Source organism: Bemisia tabaci, chromosome 1 (assembly GCF_918797505.1).
Source record: "Bemisia tabaci chromosome 1, PGI_BMITA_v3".
In the NCBI taxonomy this organism is placed as follows: Eukaryota; Metazoa; Arthropoda; class Insecta; order Hemiptera; family Aleyrodidae; genus Bemisia; species Bemisia tabaci.
The window spans coordinates 7,801,425-7,826,301 of record NC_092793.1 but is presented as its reverse complement, the minus strand read 5'-3'; the positions used below and the strand labels follow the sequence as shown (position 1 = coordinate 7,826,301).

At 39.2% G+C, this 24,877-nt stretch overlaps 1 protein-coding gene across 2 annotated transcripts in view; it reads left to right on the top strand.

The window, feature by feature from the left end:
- Positions 1-23,008, top strand: part of LOC109039725 (uncharacterized) — a 29,674-nt gene extending 6,666 nt beyond the window's left edge. Inside the window, exons 1-7 of one of the 2 annotated variants that reach the window (XM_019055345.2) lie at positions 2,276-3,781; positions 13,840-13,976; positions 15,087-15,296; positions 15,910-16,092; positions 16,933-17,058; positions 18,851-18,986; positions 19,805-23,008. In XM_019055345.2, coding sequence (XP_018910890.2) covers positions 3,682-3,781; positions 13,840-13,976; positions 15,087-15,296; positions 15,910-16,092; positions 16,933-17,058; positions 18,851-18,986; positions 19,805-19,812 — 900 coding nt within the window. In that variant the 5' untranslated portion in view covers positions 2,276-3,681 and the 3' untranslated portion in view covers positions 19,813-23,008. Of the gene's footprint in view, positions 1-2,275; positions 3,782-13,839; positions 13,977-15,086; positions 15,297-15,909; positions 16,093-16,932; positions 17,059-18,850; positions 18,987-19,804 lie in introns of those variants that run through there. The other variant, XM_019055353.2, reaches the window with a different exon arrangement.
- Positions 23,009-24,877: the final 1,869 nt, after the last annotated feature.

The following is a 24,877-nucleotide window of genomic DNA, read 5'->3' as shown; positions in this document are numbered from 1 at the left end:
GTATCAGATTGCTCAAATTCAGACCTAGTCTAGTGGTCCATTATGAAGATGCAACGTTTTTATAACACGGTAATCACGCTGGTTCCTTTTTGCTAATTGCGATCCAAATTTAATCAAGTAAATTTTTCGGTGTGAGCATTTGACGGGCTTGCAAGACAAGTGGGATACGTGCAGTTTTTTTTTTTAAAAAAAACGAGGTATTAATGATTTCCAGTAAAACTAGTCTCAATTCTCTGTAAATAAATTCACCACGAAAGTATGTATGTACAATTTTTACTGAAGCATCGAACAGCGAGTTTGAACTTTCTTCTCGCCACAAGGCCTCATGTAATTACTAAACTGTAAACGCGTATATATTGAAATATCAAGAACTGCACTTACACGCCTTGTCCTCCAAGCCCCTCATTTTCACTCGTCTTTCATTTTTTCATGAGCATGCTGCTCGACTTTTTTGCGCAAAATGTTTAGAAGATACCGTCTTAAAACGAAGGGAAACAAATGATATGTTGAGCAAAAACGATAATTGGGCCTCCTTTGGATAGTGAATTGTGACAGGAGATACGTAACGTCGCAAATCGAGATGTACGTCGGCTGATAATATCACCTTCACCATCGACTTGTTCTCCACGTTCCTCAGTTTTGCGGACGATGTACGCACGAAATGAGGCACAGTTCATCACAGCGCCTGAATGCAACTATTCGTGCTCCATGGATGCGCGTGTTGCGTGAAAAAAATTGAAGGCGCCCCAGTTTTGCTCGCTCGCACCCAAAAGCGCGCAATGCTCATGTTGCGCTGCGCGCCGCGCCGATGCTTGATAACCACATCGGCTGCGAAAATACCAAATTGGACGTATTTCTACCTAACGGAACTATGTGCATTATGACGTGAGCCTGTTGTGTATACATTCTAATGGGTCTCGGCTCATGACTTAATGCGCTTAGTTCCGTTTGGCAGAAATACGTCCAATTATGGACCTCTAATAATATAAATCTTTGGTTCCCAAATTTTTAATCGTTTTTTGTTCGTTTTGGAACCGTTCAGACACTTTTTTCACGTATTGTGGTAGCACTGAAAAACGGATCGCTGATTTCTATACTATATGCGCTTTAGTGCGAATCATCGCGAATGGCCAAATTAGTGCGAGTTCAGCAACGGGAACCGAAGTTTATTTCCTAATGTACACAACATGAGGAAGCTCACCGAATAATTCAAAATCTATGGTGAAAACCCAGAAATGGTCTCAGTTATCCCTACTAGTAACGGCTGTTAAATTTTTTTTTTTTTTTTTTTTTTTAAAAAAACTCTTAAAAAAGTATTACAATTTTTGAAGAAGGAAATTCTTTTAGGGGTTTTTCTTCGTAAAATTTACGAGTTACAAAATATAAGTAAAAAGAGGTGTTGAAAAACTCCCTCAAATATTGTGATGCTTCAAAACAAATTTTAAAATAAAATCTACGTAAAAGAGTGTTAAAAAAAACAATGCATCATTTTCAAGAGTTTTTCTTTCACAATTGGACGTATCTTAGGTAATTGGAACTATGTGCAAGTGGAAAGAAGGGGTGTGCTAGTTAATTAAGGGCCATAAGAATGAATGGGGATTTGCAAGCGCCAGTGACGTCAGCGGCAACGAAGCCGTTGTCGTGCTCGCTCGTCTTTAACTCATGAGCCCTGTCCACAACGCTCTTGTCACGTGTTCACGGCTCACGAGTTAGCGCTCACCATCAGTTCCTTTTGATTTAATTGAAAATCCCGCTTTTCAATTTTCTCGAAAGGAACTACACACTTTTACATTCTTTCTTATGCAGCTTCCACGAGCACACCCCACTTGCACATAGTTCCTTTTAGCATAAATACACTGGGGAAAAAAAACCACATTGGATCTAGAGTCGAGACTCTTAAAAACATCGACAGGAAAAAGTAATCTCGATTTAATCAGAATCTAGCTTATATGAAGAACCACGCCTCTTAATTTAAGCGGATTTCGTTTTGATTCAAGCGAAAATCCGATGGAATCAAGAGAATTTTTTCTTGTCAATGTTTTCAAGAGTCTGGACTCTAGATCCAATGTGTTTTATTTTCCAGTGTACGTCCAATTCATGTTTTATCGTAGATGGAGGCTGCATGTAACAGGTTACGTGATAGTAGGCGCATGAAGCTACCCCTAGATTCGAAATTGGCGGCAACTCATCGGGCGCACCTCAGCCGGGTTCTGGAGTTGCGCGGAGCTGTCGCCCCTTGCACTGCTCCGGAAAATCAATATCGTGTCATTCTTGTATCGGGTCCTGCGCCCATGACCCGTCGCGGCCGTCGCGTCGCCAAGAAACCCTCTCTCACAATAACTACCTCGTCTCCCATCCGCGAATGTATTCATCCCGTCGCTCTCTTGTTCCATAACTTTCAACCCCCAAGTTTATTTCATCCTTCATCGACCTAACCACAAATCGCGAGAAGTTCGTGATGTATCCAGGACCAACCATCGTCTCTCATCCAGCTCTACAGTTGTGAATTGTTTTTTGTCCCCGTTTCTATCACTGATTTCTCCCCAGTATTATCGAGTGTGTTGTCTTGTTATTTATTTATATCATCGTCAACGCGGGTAATAGTTCGTGTCGCGTTAAGCGTGATAGTTAGATGTGATACCTAATAATCAGTCCTACCCCATTGACTGACCTTGAAGCCTTTGACAGCGAAACCGGCCAGGTCGAGGCTACAAGAGCTGCCTCTTCAGTTTTCCGTCGAGTCGCTTTTTCCGTGCCTCAGTTGCTTAAAATTCGAAATTTCGGCTGTGGCTCGTACTTTCATCGGGGGTCGAGAGATTTTGTGAGGACAGTGTTAAATAATTTAATCGGAAGGCAATGATTCATTGTTTCGTGCGCTCAACAAACCAGCTAGACGAGTAGTTTAAAAATTGTGATCGGCGGGAAAATATCGAACTGGAGATAGCTTTTACAGGGTGTTTACAAGTCCGGAATTTCTGGAAAGTCCGGAAATGGTACTGATTTTTTAAGGGCGGTCCGGAAGTACTGAAAAAGTGGTACGGAATCGTTGCCATTTTTGTCGCAATTTGAGCGAGAAATTCAAATTTATGAAATTTTTCGAATTCCATCAAACAGAAGTACTGAAAAAGTACTGAATTTTTCTGTCGAGGAGGCACTGAATTTCTCGGGAATGCACTGAAAAAAAAAAAACACTGTGAAAGCACTGATTTTTGGCCAGCCTATTTTAGTAGACACCCTGAACTTGAATGCTACCTCAATGAAGAGCGAAAACGAGGATTGTGGTCCGGTAGTGCTGGGAAGACCGGTGGAAGTGAGGGACTTATGAGAGAGACGGAGGTCGAGTTGTGACGGGATGGAGATCAGCCGCGTGAACGTGCCCCTCAGGTCCGGAGGGAAGAAGATGCGGAAACGAAAGGAGCTGGACGCACTCGTGTCTTCGCACCACATGAACGGCGGAGGTGGCGTCGGAGGGGCGGTAGGGGGTCCGGCGGGAAAAGCTGCAAGCACGGGTTCCGGTGCCGACAGAACTCGAGCGGGATCAGCTCGCAGGATCAGCTGCTGTCGGTGAGCTCGGACGAGGACTACGGGAACTGGTCCGGGAAGGAGGTGAGGAACCCCTGCCGGACGAGGATCCTCATCAGGAAGCGGGCCTGCTCCTCTTTCCTCCGGGCCTGCACCCTCATGTTGGTCCTGGCCTGCGTCGCCGCCACCACCGCCATCATGTGGCTCTTCATCGATATCCGACAGCAGGCCACCTACCTTCGCAACGAGCTCGATCAAGGTTCGCAGTTTTTCACCTTTGGGTTTTTTGCAGAGACAAGAGACCTTCCACTGGCCTCTTGGCTAGAGTACCTATATTGAGAGAGTATGGCCACTGGGCCCCATGGAGAGGCTTAGGACCCAAAAATGGCGGTGCTTTGTTTTGGTTTTTGTGGATGGGAGGGGGTCATTGCCAACTTTTGACGGTTATCACCAACCGCACTTGCTGCCAACCTTACTACATCTACGATAATTTTTCTCAAAAATTGCACACGATTAGCCTTAAAAATATGTAAAGATGTCGCAATAGTACATTTGGGTAAATTTCTCGTTACGATAAGCAAAGAAAACTACATTTTGAGTCATTTTGCATTTCATTAATTTATGGCGTCCGCCATTTTTGGGTCCTAAGGGCTCCATTCAGCCTAAGATGGCTGAGCCAATCAGAAGTGGTAACCCCAGTGGCCATACTCTCTCAATATAGGTACTCTATACTCTTGGCGACAAGTGGAAGTTTTTTCTTTCGGGGATTCAACAGTTCCTCATGGAAAATTATACGGGAGCAACATTCATCACCCTAGTTTCGGCTGTTGACCTACCTACGTGGTGGATGATGAGCTTCGGGTGACGTCATGAGCCAAACAAGTTTCCCAAACTTCGGCCATTTTCGGCTTGTTTGCAAAACGAGACTGCCAACACGTTGTTGAACATCAAACATGTAGGTAAGAAAACAGTAGAATGCTCAAGTCCCGAAAGTAAAAGCTTCCGCCATGGCCAAAATACTAGTGGAGGGTCTCTTGTCTCTGGTTTTTTGTCTCTTGTTCTATTCAGCCCGATCAATTTTACACACAATTCCGACAATTACCGACAATTTTACTTTCATTTTTAAAAATTTGACAAGGAATCCTGAGTTATCCACGATTTCTCTCCATTTTGGACCACTGTACGACCGAAATTTTTGGAACTGAACACAGCTATATGCACAGGGGCCCAATAAGAACATTTACAGCCAAAACCCATCAAAGGTGTAACTTTTTCGTCCACTTTCCCCGTCTATTTGCCGTAAAAATGCTGTCCAGAATGATGGCGATTTGGCAACTTTGCCCCCCATTTTCTCAAAAACCGTGCGTATACTCAAGCTAAAATTTTTACCAGCGTTTTAGGGAATCATAAGGTATAGTTTGGGCCGGTTTCAGAAAAATCCCCGCTGGCCCAAATTGTGCCATTCTTGGCGTCGCTCTTTGTAGACAAAGCTACACCGGAAAAAAAGTTAGGGCTATATAGAAATAGCGTCTGTTCCGGGCTCAGAGGTCGAGAGTTCCGGGCGCTGGAGCTGTAGCTTCGATTGCTCCGGGTGCTGGAGCCGTAGCTTCGATTGCTCCGGGTGCTACGCCCGGAACTTTCTGCCTCTGAGCCCGGAACGCAGACGTTATGTCTATATAGCCCGTAAGTACGGTTTCCATGGCTGGAGTTTTTTTTCAGTGTATAGATAAAGCTAAAGTCTCTTTATACTAAGAGCTAAGACAATGTGAATCCATTTCTGATCGGTTACCGTATTATAGGCCTCCGCAGTGTCGCAAACGGGAATTAAGATTACATTTTCACGATTTGCAAAGATTATATTGCAAGATTGCGAAGATTATAATCTGGAATCGATCGAGGAATTACGGGTTCGACAAGGAACAAACGGAATGAGAGAAGAAACGGAGAAAGGAATTGAGAATGAGCCGATCAAAGATTACGAAAAACTTGCAATTTGTGTAATCTTTATTCCCGTTTGTGACTCCATGAGGGGGGGGGGGGGGGTTCTTAACTCTCAGTATAAAGGAACTCTAATTTTTTGGTATGTATGGATAAGCCGCTTTTACGGCGCGCCAGGGCGCTCTGCGACGCCTACCCGCCACAGGAATCTGTCATTGTAGAGGTCCTCCGGAAGCAGGCATTGACGTGTCCGAGAGATAATGAGCGTTGAGGGGACAATTTATTGTGCACCATATCATGACCGAGCAATTGGTATGATATGGGCATGTGCAGAGGATGGCTGATGCCAGGTTGCCGAAGAAGGTGTTGGAGTGGGTCCCCCCAGGTAGGCGACGGAGAGGGCGACCAGCCAAACGGTGGGTAGAGAGCGTCCTTGAAGAGATGGAGAGATGGTTTTTTTGTCTCTTCGTAAATTCAACCAGATCATTATTGAAATCTATAGACAAAGCTACACTGGAAAAAAAGTTAAGGCTATGTAGACATAGCGTCTGTTCCGGGCTCAGAGGTCATGAGTTCCGAGGTGCTGGAGCCGTAGCTTCGATTGCTCCGGGTGCTACGCCCGGAACTTTCTGCCGAAGAGCCCGGAACGCGGACGGTATGTCTATATAGCACGCAAGTACGGCTTCCATGGCTGAATTTTTTTTTCAGTGTATAGACAATGCTATAGACAAATTGCAGGGTTTCCGGCGGTCCGAAAAATCGCGGGAAAATCAGGGCAAGTCAGGGAATTTGCGACGACCTATGGAAGTTCGGGAAAGTATGAGAATTCGTGGGAACAGTCAGGGAATTTCTGACACATCTATTAATCACTAAAACATATCACTGATCTTCCAACTGTTTACTCTCTCTGGTCATTTTTAAGGCGTGTCATCTTTCAATCAGCTTCTGAGTGCCGTTTCCCATGAGTTGGTCTTCAAACGAGAAAATTCTGCCTGAAGTTTAGCAAAAGTCAGTGTATTTAAAAAAAAAGTGGAAATTTTGTTTGAAGGTCAGGGAAAGTCAGGGAAATAGAAAATTTTTGAGTCGGGGAATAGCGGGTTGCTGTTAGTGAGTCTATTACCCATATTGTCCATTACGACCCACCGCTTCCACCAATGGGATCGCTCTATTTTCACTGTGTCTTCTTTGTCTTTTGCTTTGTCGATCAGTTTTTACAATCGGTTCTCTCGGTAGTTTTCTGCGCCTTCCCATTGAATTTATGAGGATTTCTCGCCCAATTTTTAAGAGCAGTTTACAATTTTGTAGGAACCAAATTAACTTTCAGCATTGGCATTATGCGTCACTGCTGCTTCGCGATTACGAGTTTGAAAAAATCGACGAGGTGCGTCAACTTTGTCAGGCGCCACGATGGCCCAGCCTCTCGAGTTTTTAGTTGCCAAAGCTCAATTTTTAAGAGTATTTAGCGCAAGGCGCCTGGGGAAGGTAGAACACTGAAAATTTAAGGAATTTCTCCCCAGAATTTGAGAAGCCACCTTGGCCGGATAGCCCAACGTTCAGGAGCCGTTTACAATTTACAAAGAGCCAAATTGACTCTTTGCAAGATCACAACCCCCGTTTGGCCCTTGAGAGAGACACAAAGAGGCTAAAATCTTGCTTAAAAGTAACATTTTCCATGAAATTTCAACGATTTTTCAGGGACTGTACGCATGCAACCGTTGCAACCCGCACAATAATCCCAGAATTCAATTTGAGTCTTCGGAGTTTAACTCATGAAATTTTTTATTTCAAAATGAATATTCTGCTGTTTCTATGAGTATCATCATTGAAATCATTGTAGAAGTTTTAAAAGTTTTAGTCTTTAAAGTACTATGAAAGCATCTCTGTTCGACTAAAATAACCGGAAATGAAGCCTGTCACACCACCTGCCTGGACGCCACTTTTAATATGCGATGAGCATACTCACGTCAAGTTGTCAATTGTCAATTAATTGAAGTAAATTGAAAAGTTTGCCCGTAAAATGTAGAATTGGTCATTGTGTTGGAAATTAATTACGCAGCATCAGTGCATCTTTGGAAATACAACGTCTTGTTTTTACGTAAAAATGACCTGACGCTGTAGAAGTACGCTGATGTAGAAGTAGAGGCCAAAAAGTGCAAAAGCACTCTTTCAAATTTTCAATGGAGAATTTGCACACAAAAATTTTATTGTTTCATCTGAGAGTGCTGAATGAGCTGAGTTCGCAGTATTTTTCATAATTTTTTTTCTGACATGGGAAATGGGAGAAAAATTGATTCAAAAGTGAGAAAATGTACCGCCTTATGACGTCATCTGACGGCATTTCCCATTTGAACACACGTATCTTAGCAGATCAGGTTATTTTGTCATATTTTCTCCAATAATTGTCTAATTTAGAAACCGAGGATATCCTCGTACTCAATTTTCCTAGCAGTGCCATTTTGAAGATGAAATTCTCAAAATTTCAGACTCCTGCAAATGCTCTATTGAGTTTTGCTCGAAACAAATATTTTCCTAAGACGCCTTTCCACGCGGCTTCTCGTTTTCACGCAAAGAAGGGATTTGCTGTTTTAGCATCATCAGTGATTTCATCTCTAGATCAGACACATTTTAAAGGAAACTCTAATTCGAAAATTTGAGAGTTACGGCTCTGTCGGCTCTCGCGGCGGAACAGGGAACCGGATTTATTTTTCCGCGGAGCCAGCGAGTCATCGGAGCCGAAACTCGGCGGGTCTCCCTTTCGCTCCAAGTTCAGTGACTCGTGGCCTAAACAAGCGCCACATGCCAATTTATAATTTGTAATTCAAGACAAAACTCCCAACCCACCTTCATAAACGGAACCCAGCTTCTTTCCTCCGTTTCAACAGCCGCGATGTGTGACTCGGTGCAAGAGCTATTCTGCCCGTACACAGCAAAAACGCCGTATAAACCTTTAGGCGCTGCCAAATTTCCTCCAATAGCAAACAAATTCACTGGAAAAAAAAACCACATTGGATCGAGAGTCCAGACTCTTGAAAACATTGACAAGAAATAATACTCTTGATTCAATCAGATTTAAGTTTAAATCAGAAGGAAACCCGCTCAAATTAAGAGGCTTGGTTCTTGATTTAAGCAAAAATCCGATCGAATCAAGAGTATTTTTTCTTGTCGATGTTTTTAAGAGTCTGGACTCTAGATCCAATGTGTTTTTTTTCCAGTGTTTACCGGGAAAATTGTGAATATTTTTCTTGAATTGTCTCAGACGATTTTTTTTTGGCAATTGAATCTGAAATATGTGAAAATCGCGAAGAAAAATCTGGTCGTATTTCTTCGAAAATAACATTTGATTTGGGGAGGTTTGGCAACATCTGAAGACTCATCCGGCGTTTTTCCTTAGCGCGGCAGTATTGAAGAATACTGGAGGCACTCGTAGTTTCCGTCGAGGAGTTTCCGGCCGCGAAGTCGCGTCGCATTGAGTCGTCTCGCGTTTTTAACGGGTTCCAACTCAAGCCCCTGCCTTTTCTTGTAAAATTATATTACTCATCCCGCATCCTTCTCACGGGCGTAGAGGTAGTCATTCTCTCACATTCGGCAACCACGGAGAAGTGTCTCCGTTCCTATTTCAAAATTTGCCTAATTTATATTGGTCATAACGAAGGGTTTCAACGAGCATCGTTGCCAGGTAGCCCAGAACTATCAGCTCTTGTCCCCTATTCTGCCACACTGGAAAAAAAACACATTGGATCTGGAGTCCAGACTCTTAAAAACATCGACAAGAAGAAGTACTCTTGACTCAATCAGAATCCAGCTTAAATCAAGAACCAAGCCTCTTAATTTAAGCGGATTTCGTTTTGATTCAAGCAAAAATCCGATTGAATCAAGAGTATTTTTTCTTGTCAATGTTTTCAAGAGTCTGGACTCTAGATCCAATGTGGTTTTTTTCCAGTGTAAGATATAGCGATAAGACAAGGTGTCTAGCATCAGGATTTTCCCGATTTTCGTGATTCTCTCTGGATTTGAGGTCAATCAGAATTTAATCCCGATTTCATCAGGATTTGAGGAAAAATCGGTCGTAAAATCAGGATTTGAGAAAAGTCGGCTGTCCGATCGGATTTTTTTTCTGCTTTCGCATACGCTTAGGCAGGAATTTTGATTTTTTTTGGGAAAAATCATGAAATCAGGATTTAGCAGCTAAAAATCAGGATTTCCCACAATGAAAAAAAAAACTAGACACCCTGTAAAGAGTTTCAAAAAGAGCGAGAGACTTTCAAAGCTTTGAAAGAGTCGAGTTGCCTTCAAAATTCGTCTGATTTAAACATGAAATCGCTGATGCTGCTAAAACAGCAAATATCTTCTATGTTTTAAAACGGGGCATATGAGAAAACCGTGAAAGTGCGCAAAAATTGTCGTTGTTTCAGACGAACAGCCGTAAGGAGCACTATTCCGCCCAAGGAAAGCAGTTCTTCCAAGTAAAAAGATGCCCTTCCCTGCCAATTTCTTTAAAATATGTTTTTTGTGTGTCCAAAACGCAAAGACGAAAGCATGTAGAAGATAGCACTCAAAGCTGTCTTGCCTCATACTATAGCCTAACGTGAAAATGAAAAATACCCTTTTTATACAGTTGAAAATATAACCCGTCAATTTTTAATCATCTAAACGATTTCAGAGAGTCTTTCGGATGATTTTTGACAATTTGACGAAGAGCGAACGTTTCTTTCAATAAAATTTTTCGCTCTAATGCCACCGAGCCCGTTTTCGCAAGACTTCATCTTTGCACTTACGGCTCCCTTCGCTAGAGTCCCTTTATACTGAGAGTCAAGACAATTCGGCTCATGGATGTCACAAACGGGAATAAAGATTACAGAAATTGAACGTTTTTCGTCATCTTTGATCGGCCCATTCTCAAATGCCTTTCTCCGTTCCTCCTCTCATTCTGTTTGTTCCTTGCCGAACCCGTAATTCCCTGGTCCATTCCAGATTATAATCTTTGCAATTGGTGAAAATGTAATCTTTATTCCCGTTTGTGACACTGTGGAGGCCTCAAATACGGGAACCAATCAGAAATGGATTCAAATTGTCTTGACTCTCAGTATAAAGGGACTCTACCCTTCGCTATCGCGGCAGCATTTAAACCCATGTGAAAAATCCATATTTTATTCCATAGCCTGGCAACCTCGTCGAGGAGGCCTCACGAAAATTCAATGTCTTGTGTCCTGCATATCCACCCTCTCCATCCTGAGATTTCTCGCACCAATACGGGATGTGGCGCTGCGTGCGCGGATTTTAAGAGGGAACCCGCTTCCCGAAGTTGCCAGGTTTTGTGATAAAATGTGGATATTTAACTCCGTTTATCCGAAACTCTGTGGTTCTGAAAGTGGTTCCATTGGTTTCCTCGTGAAATTTTTTCTCGAAGCATCCCTTAAACTTTAAAATTTGACGAAATTAACATCAAATTTTGCAGTTATGGTCAAAAATTTAATGCTTGACCTCTCTAATTGACTCGATCCACTGCGCGCCGCCCCGCCAAAGGAGCGCTTTCAATCCAGCAATTAGTAATCGTTGGATCGACTATCGAATCTAGTGGGCATTGGAGTACCTTTATAGACAGAGTATGGCCATTTCTGTTCCGGTTTTTCATTGGTCGCGAGCGAATAGGCTGACACGATGCTCTTAGGGCCGTAAATAAACAAACAAGATGGCCGTTATCAGCAAGCAAGATTGAGGTTATGCACATCTTACATCCTCCTGTGATAAAGGTGAAAGGCAATTTAACAATGTTTTCATGTGTTTTTCGTGTGCTATTCGTAGATATGCTCGTTTAAATTGTTACTGCCGCATAATTGAAATTTTTGTCAAATTTAGCTTCTCATCGATGTTACGGTGAGCCGCCATCTTGTTTGTTTATTTACGGCTCCAAGAGCATCATGAAGCCTAAAAACTCGTTGACCAATCAAAAAGCGGAACAGTTTTCCTGTAGTAAAAAGATACGAATGACCATACTCTGTCTATAAAGGTACTCTAGTGGGCATGCTTTGCGATTTAACCATTTAAACCATTAAACCTTTACCATTTAAACCTAAGAAAAAGGATTGATAAACAGGGTGTTCGCAACAAACCCCTTAATAATCGATTCTCTACCACAATTTCAAACGGGGAAATATCGATAATCGATCATTCACGCCTCGTCACTGATCGAATCGTGCTATGAAGTGCTGAGGGAGGATCCACCCTAAGAAAGGGTCCAAAACCTCTAAATTTTTTAAAACAAATCGTATACCTTTTTGTGTTTTTTCTCCGTGTATCGGTAAAAACAAGAGCTGAAGAAAAAAAAAGAAAAACAACCCAGTTACTCACTCATAGCTTGAAGGTCAAAGCAAGCTGCGAATCGAGATTCTTTATCATCGTTTGAGAAATTGTCCCTCATGTTTTTGAATCACTCAGATATATGGTCCCCCGGGTGTTAAGTACCTGTCCTTTCCGCAGCGCCCTCTACGAATGGAGCGGAACTCTGCCCTGCCGTGCTGAGGAAAAACGCAGTATAAGCATTAATGAGTTGCCAAATTTCCTCCAATATAATGCCTATAATTTTTAGGAACTTAACGTGAAATTGCGAACCAAATTATCTGATGAATTGGTAGAAAAATCTCCATTGATTAACCAGGAAATCCTCGTCTTATCGAAGGGAATTTGGCAACACCTGGAGGCTCGTAAGGCGTTTTACTGCTTGGAGCTATCGAGGACCGATCTGCCGTGCCAAGGAAGAACACCGTATGAGCCTTCGGGCGTTGCCAAGTTTCTTCTGATAAAAACTGAATTTACTGGGAAAATTATTTTCCAAAAATTTCTGACAATTTCATGCGCAATTCAATCCAAAATATCTGAAAATTTCAAGGAGAAATATCCATGGATGTTGTCAAAAATACATGTTTTGCAGGGTGTCGAGCGTCAGGATTTTCCTGATTTTCTCGATTCTATCAGGTTTTGAGTTCAGTCAGGATTTAATCCCGATTTAATCAGGGTTTGACGAAAAATTGGTCGTAATTTTAGGATTTGAGGAAAGTCGGCCGTCCGCTTATATTCCGTTAATTATCCGTTATCCGTCCGTTAATTTTTCTCCGCAAAAAATCAGGATTTGATCAGGATTCGGAAAAATGATGAAATCAGGATTTAGCAGTCAAAAATCAGGATTCATCAGGATTTCCCAAAATGAAAAAAAACTAGACACCCTGTATTTATTAAGGGCTATATGGCAACTCTCGAATGTTCATACGGCGTTCTTCCTTAGCAGGGCAGCGATGAAGAGGTGCGGGTGTTATGTCTCTTCTCTCCCATCACCTTCAAGAATCACGGCGTTTTGCGTCAGTTCCGCTCCTGGGTTTAGGATTCCTGATCATCCGTCTTGTCCGAATAGATGCGTCTCTAAAACGCCGAGTATTATTTAAAATAGTTTCACTTACATATCCTTTGCATTATTCATCCATTCTCTCAAGTTCAATGAATCTTACGCATTAATCTGGGTCTGAAAATGAATGTTGCATCCAATTTCCCCGATTTCCCCTCACTCCGTCATCACTTGTTATTACAGGATCCTGTTCAAATTGAAAGGTATACAGGGTGTCCCGAGATAATCGCACTTAACTTTCAGGATCGATTTTTCGCCTCAAAATATGACTTTTTCCGAAACATGTATGCCCGAAAACGCTTCATAAGTGAACTTTGCGCCTCTAAAGTTGCCATTTTTCTTCTTTTAAATTGATTTAACTCCTCGTTTTGTTGTTGTAAGTAGCTGAAACTTTGCGTAGGGGGGTATTTTTAGCGTGCTGTTCATTTTTCGCGTTTTGAGGACGTGCGTTTTCGGAAAATGACGTCACGAGCGTTCCCGAATTCTAAAATTGCTGTACATTTTTTGGTAGATGATTTTTGGAAAAACGGACTACGGCACGTGAAAAGGTGCGAAAAATCAAGCAGAGCAGGCATGTACAAAATTTTCCAGAAACGCGTCATTTCGATACAACAGAGCTTTGAAAAAGTCTCAGATTTTCGAAACTCCTTGCTGGGTAGGCAATTTTTACTGCAAGGCAGCATAGCGCATAGCTCACTTACGGAGCGTTTTCAGGCATATAGGTGTAGGAAAAAAAGTCATATTTTGAGCCGAAAAATCGATCCTGAAAGTTAAGTGCGTTAACTTCCAAACACCCTGTATATCCATATGCTCTAATCCTCCCCCTCTCTCTCTGTCCTGGATATGCGTACAAGATCCCCCAGAAGTCTCGCGGCAGATATTGCAATATGATTGATATATCCTGGAGAATTGAGGGGAAATTCTTCTTAGATTAAGGGAAGAAGGAATTTTAAACCACTTCACAAGTCAAATTTTTGTTTCAGTTGTCGCTGGCAATCAAGGGATTCCGGATGCTCTCCAAAAATGTCACTCCCTGTCAAGAGAGTTGCAGCAAAACCAAACTGATCTCCGCAATAGATTTAATATTCTCTCTGCACAACTGGCTAATTTCAGCAAACAGGTACCATTTGCCTTCTTTTTCTTGAAGTATCAAATTTGTCTTCATATCTTAATAAGAAATCACCATTTCTGGCTGAATAAAAGCACTTATCTACGTAGAGAAACAGGATGGTAAAATAGTGCTGGATGCTGGATGCTGGATCTACAGATTCCTAAAGGGTATTCAAGTCTGGAATAACAAAAATTAGAATTTGAGTCGCGTAATGAGTTTCAGAGCAAGCTATGGTGTCTAGGACCCTGAAAATCCGGAATGCATCAAGATGAAACATTTTAGGGAAAATCTGGGAATAACCGGGGATCCGGCTCCAAAAACCGAGAGTCTTCTCTTTACCGTATAGAGACCCAAATTTGACTGCTCATTCCCTACTGAGAAATCTGTGTTTTCTCCGACTTCTCAAAGATTTTCTTGAGATTTTCTTCCTGATGTATTTCACTGTAGTTTCCCCACTTCCAGATAGGGTAGTTGCAAATTTTCAGGGGGAGGGGGAGGATAATACATTTTTCAGGCCCTTTCCTTGTATTGTTTAATAGGAGTGGCAGATGGTGCGAGGATTGTACTTCAATGCCATGCCTCACTACGTACCTGTAATAACATTTTAAAATTGCCTAGGATTTGCTGTATACTACATACTTGTAAGCTGGGCTCTATAACTGATCTTGATCTGCTGACGAGCTCAAAAAGAATGAAAATAGTACAGATCTCTCAGCAGGAATCCAGCAAAATATTCCGATGTACACCTTCCTGAGCTGAACACTCCCATTCAACCTTACACATGGTGTCTAGAATTATTAACCATGGAAAAAAACAAGGGAAAAATCATTCCGAATTAATTTGTCCTTGATTTTTAGGTTAGTTTCTCGGAAAATTGAATTTTCCTCGGAAAAGCCTGCTTTGTAGGAAAATCTCAATTTGCCAAATATAGTGGGTGGGTATAGATAAAAGATTGAGGTATTTTCTCACCGTATCAATCATTTTTGCTTTTGAAACTTTTTGCTTTTGAAACTGTTTGTTTTATCATTATTAATTTAGCCATTAAGTTATATAAATTCTTTTGAAAAATTGCCAAACATAACATGTTAATGTGTTATCGCTCTCTCTCTCTAATTCAAGATGACGACCATAGGAAATGGCCTATTTGATGTGGAACAAAGGTTAAGGTCTTCTCCCGAGTTAGTCAATGTGCCTAAAATATTGGAAGATGTCGCATCATTAGGAAGTAAAGTAAATGATTATGTTACCACCACGGACCAACTAAAACAAACAACTCAAAATCTAGAGAAAGCTCAACATATTATAGAATCTAATATCACCGCACTTAAGGTAAGAACAAATAATTTATTTTTATTTTTATCGGATGTGCTATCATGGTCAAACAGAAAGGGTTCATTCAGTTTCAATTTCCTCAATAATGAGTGTTGACACTACATCATCAGAGTTGTAAGATAATGGCTTAAAGATTTTTGGTGTGCATGTCATCATTGATGCCTAGTTTATGTGCCGTTTGTGTCTAATGCATGGCACACAGACAGTAGCTCAAAATTGGACCAAAAGCCGGGAAGGGTTAATTTCAACATACCTTTGTAAAATCTCAGCAAATTACTCAGTTCTCAACCAAATGAGCTCATCTTGGTCTTATCTTAAAACTAATGAGTTGATCTAGAGCTACATGCAGTGACATAAAACTGGACAAACTTACAAACCAAATTGATGTCTTTTATAGTTCTTGAGAAAGAGGGAGATGGATAGTTGTTTTCCAACATTCTTTGTCTAATACTATGATTCGCTTTGAGAAATTAATTTAAAAAATCCTGACTTTAACATAATGCTGATCAATCAAAGCGATTAACTGAGAGATTACATAAAAAAGTTAAAAAAATGGATGAACTCAATTAAGATACCTTTTTTACCTTTTGTTTTAAATAATTTGTTTCAGCAAAACTTAACAACTATCAGAAGTGCTCCTAATATTTTGACTTCAGAAACTGAAAAACACCAAAATGAAGAAAAAGAAAAAGTACTTAATCGAATAAAAAAAGTGGAGGATGACATTAAGGCTGTGAATGAAACACTTTCTGAAAAACTGCAATGGGCTGTCAACGATCAAATCAAAGACCATGTAAGTTACCCCTGGAAAATTGAGGGCAGGTTTTGCTTACCCATTGGAGTGGCGGACTTAGACCCATGTCGGACATTCTTTGCTCCCAAATCCATTTGATTAGTTTGGTTGGACCTGAAAGAAACCTTTCCAAGTCCCAGGTCAATTGAATAATTTTATGAGGTGCTGAGTTGAGCTTGAATTTCAAAATTACCTTGATTTTTCAATTTTAATTGTTTTCATTTTGATTGTACGACTTTACATAGCTTTGCAAATCTACTAAACCTACACATCAATTTTTGTTTTGGGAAAATCAGAAAAAATACTTCAAAATGGACCTTGTAAAAGTCATGAGCAAGAAAGATGACTCAGTTGAACAAATATGTGAGGAAAGAAGAATCTCAGGCATCTTAGTGAGTTTTACTACGAGTCAAAGTATTTTATTTTTCTAAGAGCCTTCAATACCCTTGACATTCTTAGGACGGATCCTATTTGAAGGCATGACCTATCTAATGAATGGTTAGACAGAAAAGCCCTTGCCAACTGCATATCTGTTCTCTTCAATGGACTAGTCATAGGGTTTTCAGAAAACCAGACTAAAAACCACATGTCCTCCTCCATAAAATGGAACCATCACTGGAATCTTAAAAGTTTGAGGAAATGAGTAATTAAGTCTAGATTTTGTATCACGTGAACATGTTTTTGACTATAATGGATCAACTGTCAATTATAGTATTAGTGTCACATTCAAAATTATGATTTTGAAAACATAGCATAAATGACACATTCAACATTAAAGTACCGATATGATGAATGGTAGAATTCCTTTGGTTTTTAAAATAAGTGTACGATTCTTTTCAGAGCGCAATTGAAAACTTACAGACTGTCAGTCAGAATGTCAGTGCACAAGTCACTACGCTTCAAGGTGTCTGTTCATCTCAAGTGCTCAATAATTTGTCTACTTCCGTCCAAAAAATGCAAACTGAGGTAGGTATAATGGTAACTCATTTCAAACACAGTAACGAGGTCCTCTTAGCTGAAAATCTTTGTTGTTTTTGGTTTTGGTTGAATGGTTTACTATGAAGTTCACGAAAAGATGCAAAGTTTTTGGAGAAAGAGGACATTAATGGATATTAAGACAACTCAGTGTTATGGTGCATTGTGAATATGAATACAAGCTATGTGTAAGAGAAGTGGACGTCAACATCCGCTGTTTTTACGGTTAATGGCTTTTCAAAATCTTAGTGCCTTGAAGAGTAAATGTATCAGTAGGCCACCAGACAAGGTCACAGTTAGGAAAAAAGGCACACGTTTCCTCTTCAAAGTCTTTGCAGATAATGATGCATGCACAAATTGGAAAGTTTGTGAATCAACTCCTGAATGAGATATTAACAAGTATTTTTAACACAGTTCAAATGGAAGTTACGAGGGTCATCCAAAAAGTAAGTTTCCCTACCTTGTATCCTCCGAACGAAAAGAGATCAATTAAATCGGTAAAAAGACACATATTAGGCATACTCTAAGCTTTAAAATAAGTCCAAGTTTTTGAAAATCGGTAAAGGGGTTCGCAAGAAAAGTTAATTTTACTGAGACAACCTCCTGTCGCCGCGTGCCCACCTCCCGGATCAGGATGCGCGGAGAGTCGATTATTTCAGACTCGGGTATTCGCCTCTAAACATCACATCAAAAAGGATTTTAAAAGTTTTCATCGAGTAGGTCTTACCTTCCTTTTTGACGTAGGCTCCACATATTTTTTGACATTTCTGGTATCGTTACAGCAGCTTCTTGATGCCTTCCGCGTAGAAGCTCTCGCCTTGGCTCCGAAACCATGTCCTTGACAGCGATCTGCACTTTCAAATCAGTTGCTTTCCATCGGAAAATTTTCCCCCAATCCTCCATACTCTCTTAACTTAGCTTCATGTGACTTCCATCTGTTCCCGAGCGGAAAAACTTCCACGATGAAAAGCGATTGCCAACCGATTCAGAGGTACAGATCGCAGTCAATGATTGGTTTCGGAGCCAAGGCGAGAGCTTCTACGCGGAAGGCATCAAGAAGCTGCTGTAACGATACTAGAAATGTCAAAAAATATGTGGAGCCTACGTTAAAAAGGAAGGTAAGACCTACTTGATGAAAACTTTTAAATTCCTTTTTGATATGATGTTTAGAGGTGAATACCCGAGTCTGAAATAATCGACTCTCCGCGCATCCTGATCCGGGAGGTGGGCACGCGGTGACAGGAGGTTGTCTCAGTAAAATTAACTTTTCTTGCGAACCCCTTTACCGATTTTCAAAAACTTGGACTTATTTTAAAGCTTAGAGTATGCCTAATATGTGTCTTTTTACCGATTTAATTTATCTCTTTTCGTTCGGAAGATACAAGGTAGGGAAACTTACTTTTTGGATGACCCTCGTAGTTTATACAAATTGTATTTTTTCCATTTAACTACTGTTAATTGTAAACAATTATATCTAGTTCAGGAGTTGAACTCCAGACTTCCTTTTGTGTGATTCATTTCTTTCGTGAAGTTTACTTATGTTGTGGAGTGATTTAATCTATACCTTGTCTAGAAGCTCATTTTTAATTGCTGAGCTCAATTCTATCATGAAAAATGAAAAGAAAACCAAGAAGTAACTTTCTGAAGCTATCTTGTATAAATGTTTAGGTGTGAGTCTATAATTTGATTTTCTCCTGATCTCAGTTTTTTGCCTATATTTAATGTTTGAAGCACATTGTGGTTGTATTCTCAGTGATTAAATGTCTCCTTTTTTTCCCCTCAGTTTGTCGGTTCTATGAAGCAGCTAAGCAGCTTAAAATCTCAAGTGGCCCAAATATTAGATAAAGAAAAAATTGCACAAGATCATCGTCCTGTGCTTTCTTCAACTGACACCAGTCAATCTGCTACAACGAATTTAGGTAAACTCTATTAAAGTACAAGGTTTAAAATTCAAACCTGTGTAGAATACACGAAGAAACCATTTTCTTCAGAAAAACGCATTTTAAATACAAAAACTGAAATTTTTTGTCAAGAGGTAAACCTATTCCCCACTCATGAGATTTTTTTGATGTGTAAAACTTTCAAAAATAACAATGCAAAATTTTAAATGCCTAGCATATACGCCTCTCACATCCTGAGGATTTTACAGAAACATTTTTCATGTCTTTTTACTGAGAATCGACTCTCCTATCTTGAGATTGATCTGTTCCTTGTTATTTTTATTGTGCCTATCTGTATCGAAAACGAGTGAGAGAGACCGTAAAAATCTTAAGGACCTGTTATCTACTCAATTTCATGAAACAAACAGCCATCAGTAAACTTTTCTGACTCTGATATTTCCAAGGTAGCCTTTTTTCAACATTTTAACATTACCGGAGTTTCTGCAAGAGTCAGAGATTCCCAATTGAACTATCTTGAATCATGTGCTTAAATACACCTCAATGGTTGTTCTCTTGCAAATAGACAGCCTCAGCTATTAGCATAACGACTGCCTTGTCAGATGAGTGTTTGAAAGGCAGTGAGTTTGATTCCTTATGTGATAAAGCAACAAGTTTGAATTTCTATCCTTTTAGTAACTTGTTTTTATTCTCTCCCTTTCCCTTTCTTTCCTCCCCTACTCTACATGAACTTCATTCATGTGAGAATATTGTTGGGGCTGGACAAAAAATCTGACTGATTGGCAATATGACTAATCGAGACTATACTGTACTAATTTTAGCCTTCTTTTTGTCCATAGGTGTATAGTCCAAGAATAACACAAAAGAAGCCACTTCTGCATGGATTTGAATGTGCTCCTCGTCTGATGGAAGTAATTTATTTCACATCTTTCTTCTTGCTAAGAAAATGTATTAACTGAAGATACTACAATAGTTATCTTCTTTTTCCTCAATCAGGTATTTTCAGTTGTTTTAATTTTTATTCGTTTATCTTCAATTTTTATCATTTTTATTGAATTTCTTAGATGATCAATCCTAACAGTTGAGGACACTGCACAAATCGCTTTCATTGGTTCTTCTAATTATCCGCACTTCGGACTATATTGTGATATCAATATAATTTTGATAGGTTATGGCTGGAATTTGAAAAACTTTTTTTTCCAAGTTAAGTCAGGCTTCTGGTTCGATAGATGGATGAACAACACATACTTTTAAAGGCTGCTCTTGCATCAATCCATCAACTTGGTATTGTTGTACTAGGTTCGCCAGGAGTTTCATTTTTTAGTACTGCCAGTACACAGTTTCACAACTTTTTCATCAATTTGCTACATTTCTCAAACCGTCAATACTATGATACAATTTTTTATATAGAAATCAACCTAATTTCAATCATTACACTGATTCACTGTAAGTTAAGTAGGAGAGGGAAGGTGCGAATTCCACCTTGGGGGAACATTTTGTTTTACAACATGTGATTCACTGTAACTTAAGAGGGAGAGGGAAGGTGCTAATTTCCCTTGGGGAGAACATTTTTTAACCGGTATCAATATTCTTTCATTTTGCGTTGATCAAGCGTGATTGTAATGATTTTTACTTCATATCAACCAAAATGATTGAATTGTGAAAAAAGGGCCTATAATCTAATCTTTTAAATTAAATATAGTGCAAAACGAAAATTATCACATCTATCCAGCATCTTGCTGTAGAAGGATTTGGTCACAAATAACAGGATATCTACATAGCGGAGTCTGTGTTGTATATCGTGAACAAAACTTTAAAAAGCGTTTCACTCAAAACGCAGTTTTCATTAATATGCCCTTATTTGTACTGTGTCCTCAATTCAAGAAGAATTTATGCAATTTTGTGATTCCAACTTTAAAATTATTTGAAGTTATTTGATTTATTCAAAACTCAAAAATTAATTTGAAGTATCTGTGACTGTGATTGTAATTCCTGAGGCATAATTTTATGTTTCCCGAATTTCATAGGCTTTACCAACGGATAGTCATGAAACCTCTAACCATTATATTTTATTATTATTTATGACCATGTGTATAATGTTGCTGTCAAAGTCAGTTGTTAACAAGTTGATTGTTAATTTGACCATCCTTCTTTGCATACCATTTCCTCTCTTTTGTTGCTACTCCATCTTTAAATTTAAGACGAGTAGCAATCTTCTGATCAAAAATTTAAGCTTTTACAAAGAATGAAAGTGTAGCAATAATCCAGCAATCATGCCTAATTTCTCATCAGGAAGTGAGGCTTTTTCTTAATTAAAGGGTGTAACCTCTAATTCTGAGCTCTTATGAAGTTACCTATTGGATAATATCGTTGCTCTGATGATGTAAGAGCATACGTCAATGTCCATGTGAGCCCTGTTGTCCATGCAAGTCCATGCTCTCCACAGCTCAAGTAGAAATAGAGATACATCCTTACCTCATACGAACGATGACATGTAGTTGGTGCATGGTCAAAGGTTCTTATGATGAAGAATTTTCCAGAAAAATTTGTGAATTTTTGTAGTGATAACTTTTGGAGCATTTTATTTGCAGTTTAATCTTCTGTCTCTGAAAATTTCAAGGAATTTTACGCATAACTTTCCTTACAAATAAACATCGTACAGTTTGTGAAACAAGCGTTTTCTGGTTAAATGATGCAAAGCTCCTACTTCTATGTTTGCCTATTCTCATTTGGTTTACTAGTTAGATACTTTCTATTTTGTTTCGTTATGCTCAAAGTCAATACTTGAAACGATGCTCTTAAATATTTCAAAAATGATCAAAAGTTTCTAAGCTGATGAGCTAATGTGTTTGAAACTGCTCGAATACGTTTCTTTTAAAACTCAGTTTTCCACTGTATGCCTTTCCCTTCACTGACAGTTGTTTATCGAAATACCCAAAATGAATCCTAGTGAGGGAATCATCTTTTGCTCTTATTTTCATCAAACATGTTTGTAAAAAACTGGTCTAGCAAACAAGAGCTGAGTTCTTTTTGATCTCTGATAAGTGATAACCCTAAAGTCAAGTCACAGTTTTATGCATTTGAAACGGTCATTTTGACTAAACTTTCTCAATCTTCAAATTCTTGAGGGCTCATAAAGCTTCCTCCCCTTTCAATTTCCTGTTTAAATCAATAAACGTCTCTTATTCCTCTCAGTAGAAATAAAATATCATAAAAATATATCAAAATATGAATTCATATTTCTCTTGATTCATTAATTTTGTGGAGTCATTATAAATTAGGTACAGCAATAAATGAAAATTGTGTCATGCAAGTGTGGCCAAAATGTAAATTCTATTTTCAAATGTTAAACCAGGATTTGCTGTGGATGATTGAGAGCTTATTTGAACGTTTAATTATTGAGATGTAGAAGGGTTTCAGAAAGTGGAGGAAGCTCCTTCATTTTAGTTTATATGTAGCCAAGATTTTTTTTTTTAAATTATATGCCTGTGCATATCCACATCCTTCTTTGAAAAGTAGAATCATAACAACCTGTCTGGTTGGCAATCAATAGTATCCATTGCTCAAAATAAATCATAACATTACAAGATTATTTTGCTAATAGTTGCTTTTTTACGTGAGGGTATGTCCACCCAGAGAATTGAAATTAGGAAACAGACCATTTAGTTTATTATACACTACACTTTTTTTTCTTCTTTTTTTTTGCACTGACAGCCAATAAAATCTATCGATGTAAATGGTTTGAGGCTTCATTTTCTTCTTCCTAAAACCAGTATGAAGTAACATGATACGATTCTTAAACAGTTTTGTACTTACAGCAAGTACATTATTCATTTGTACCGTATAGGTATCGTTGACTATGGATATTGAATTTTAAGTGAAGTCCTATCCAATCAATTCTTGTATATTTAGTAAATATCTACTGTAATGTTACCAAATTGATGCCAAGTTAATGACTGTAAATTTGTGTAGATTTATTTTTGAGTTTTGAAATATTTTGAGTTATTATCATTCTTGTGTGAGTTAATAAAAATTGAACAAGACACCGGTTTTATTTTTTTTCCCTCAAAAAATGATTACTTTCTACGCTTTGAAAGGGTTCATTGATCAAATGAACTTCATTTTGCAATCAGGATTCTAGCTTTGATTGGAAACAACGTATGCAACGTTAGTTTACTTATGCACACAAGTGTTCTTAGGGATGAGCCAAAAATTTAATGGAAAATTTGCAGATGTCTTAAATTTTGTGATTCTCATCTTTAAAATGATACTACTAGGAAAACTGAGTACGAGAATATCCTTGGTTTCTAAATTGGACAATTATTGGAGGAAATATGACAAAATAACCTATTGTGCTAAAATACATTTGTTTAAGTGGAAAATGCCGCCAAATGACGTCATAAGGCGGCCCATTTTCTCACTTTTAAATCCCTTTTTCTCCAATTTCCCGTGTCAGAAAATTTTTTTGAAAAATACTGCAAACTCAACTCATTAAGCACTCTCAGACGAAACAATACAATTTTTGTGTGCAAATTCTCCATTCCGAATAGCAAAATGTAGTCCAAATGATCACGCCATTTCTTTGCTGAGCAACGAGGGAGCCTACACGTAAAGATCGCTTCACTTACATGCTTTTTTTTTAAAAAAATTATCTACACAAATATCTAAACGAAGAGAAGAAAATTATTTGGTTTTATTTAATGTTTTATAATTGAAATGACAATAATTCCAACAAACTTTACAAATTCAAAATCATAAGTTGAAAACCGCTAACGCCGCAAGATTGAATAATCACATCCAACACAATGCGGCCGGCCGGCACGGGGCCCGACACGCATAGTAGCGCCTTACAAGACCTCAGGATACTTCATGCATTGCGCGTAGAGCACGGTGCGCGCGACGGGTGGTATAGCGCCTTGCAAGTCTGCAGGATACTTCATGCATTGCGTGTATACCACGGTGCGCGCTCAAGTCGTATTTTTTTGGTGTTGCTTGAACCTACCCTGGTGTACACAATTTCCGGACAATGCACACCGCGAGCTTGCAATCCTAGGAAGTGTCGTAGAGATTTTGCAATCCTGTATGTTTTCCGGTGAAAATATAATTTGCGAGTGGACATTTTTCAAGTTGCAATGCTGTTACGTTAGATCGTCCGGAATACGCCGAACTTAGCTAACTTCCAGGGAGAGGAAGTGGACTTGTTTTTTTTTATCACAAATGCGAAAACATTTCCAGGGAGTTATTCTTGGTATCAACATTCACACAAAAATGAACTCTGGCAATCTAACCTAACCTAACTTCGGCAACTTTTGCAAAATGACCTAGGTACACCTATGGCTAATATTGGATTTATGGACGGCCCCTATATTTCTTTTTGTTTATTGATTCAATTGCCCTTTGTTCACCTGCTTTTTACCCTTTTATCAAATCGATGACCAAAGTGCATATCCACGTATCTCCGTTTGCAACGTTGCAGACTTTCTATCATCTTTTCTTTTCTTGGGACTACTAAAGTCAAAGCGATTGCTTGAAAATTTCCCTAATTTTTCTTCTGCGTCAGTAAAATACGTCAGTAAAAGTTTCAAGCTAATTAGTTGGCTCGTTTGTCTTCGAAAAAATACAGAATGAGCGGACATTTTGAAACACCGCAAAGGAGATACGTCGTTTCGCTCGTTGGCAATTGAAATACGTCTCTATTCCTCCGTCGTCCTTCTATTTTCTCTTTCCTTTCACTTTTCTGTTTAGTCCAATTAACTCCATCGGGGAGTATTTTTTTCGAATTCTTAAATGAAAATATGCAGGCACGCTAAGACCATAGATTTTAATCTCTCATTCCGTATTAAAGAACTCCGGTACTGATTTCTATCCATATGATCTCGATTAATCGTAGGGTAAAGAAAACTTATTTACAC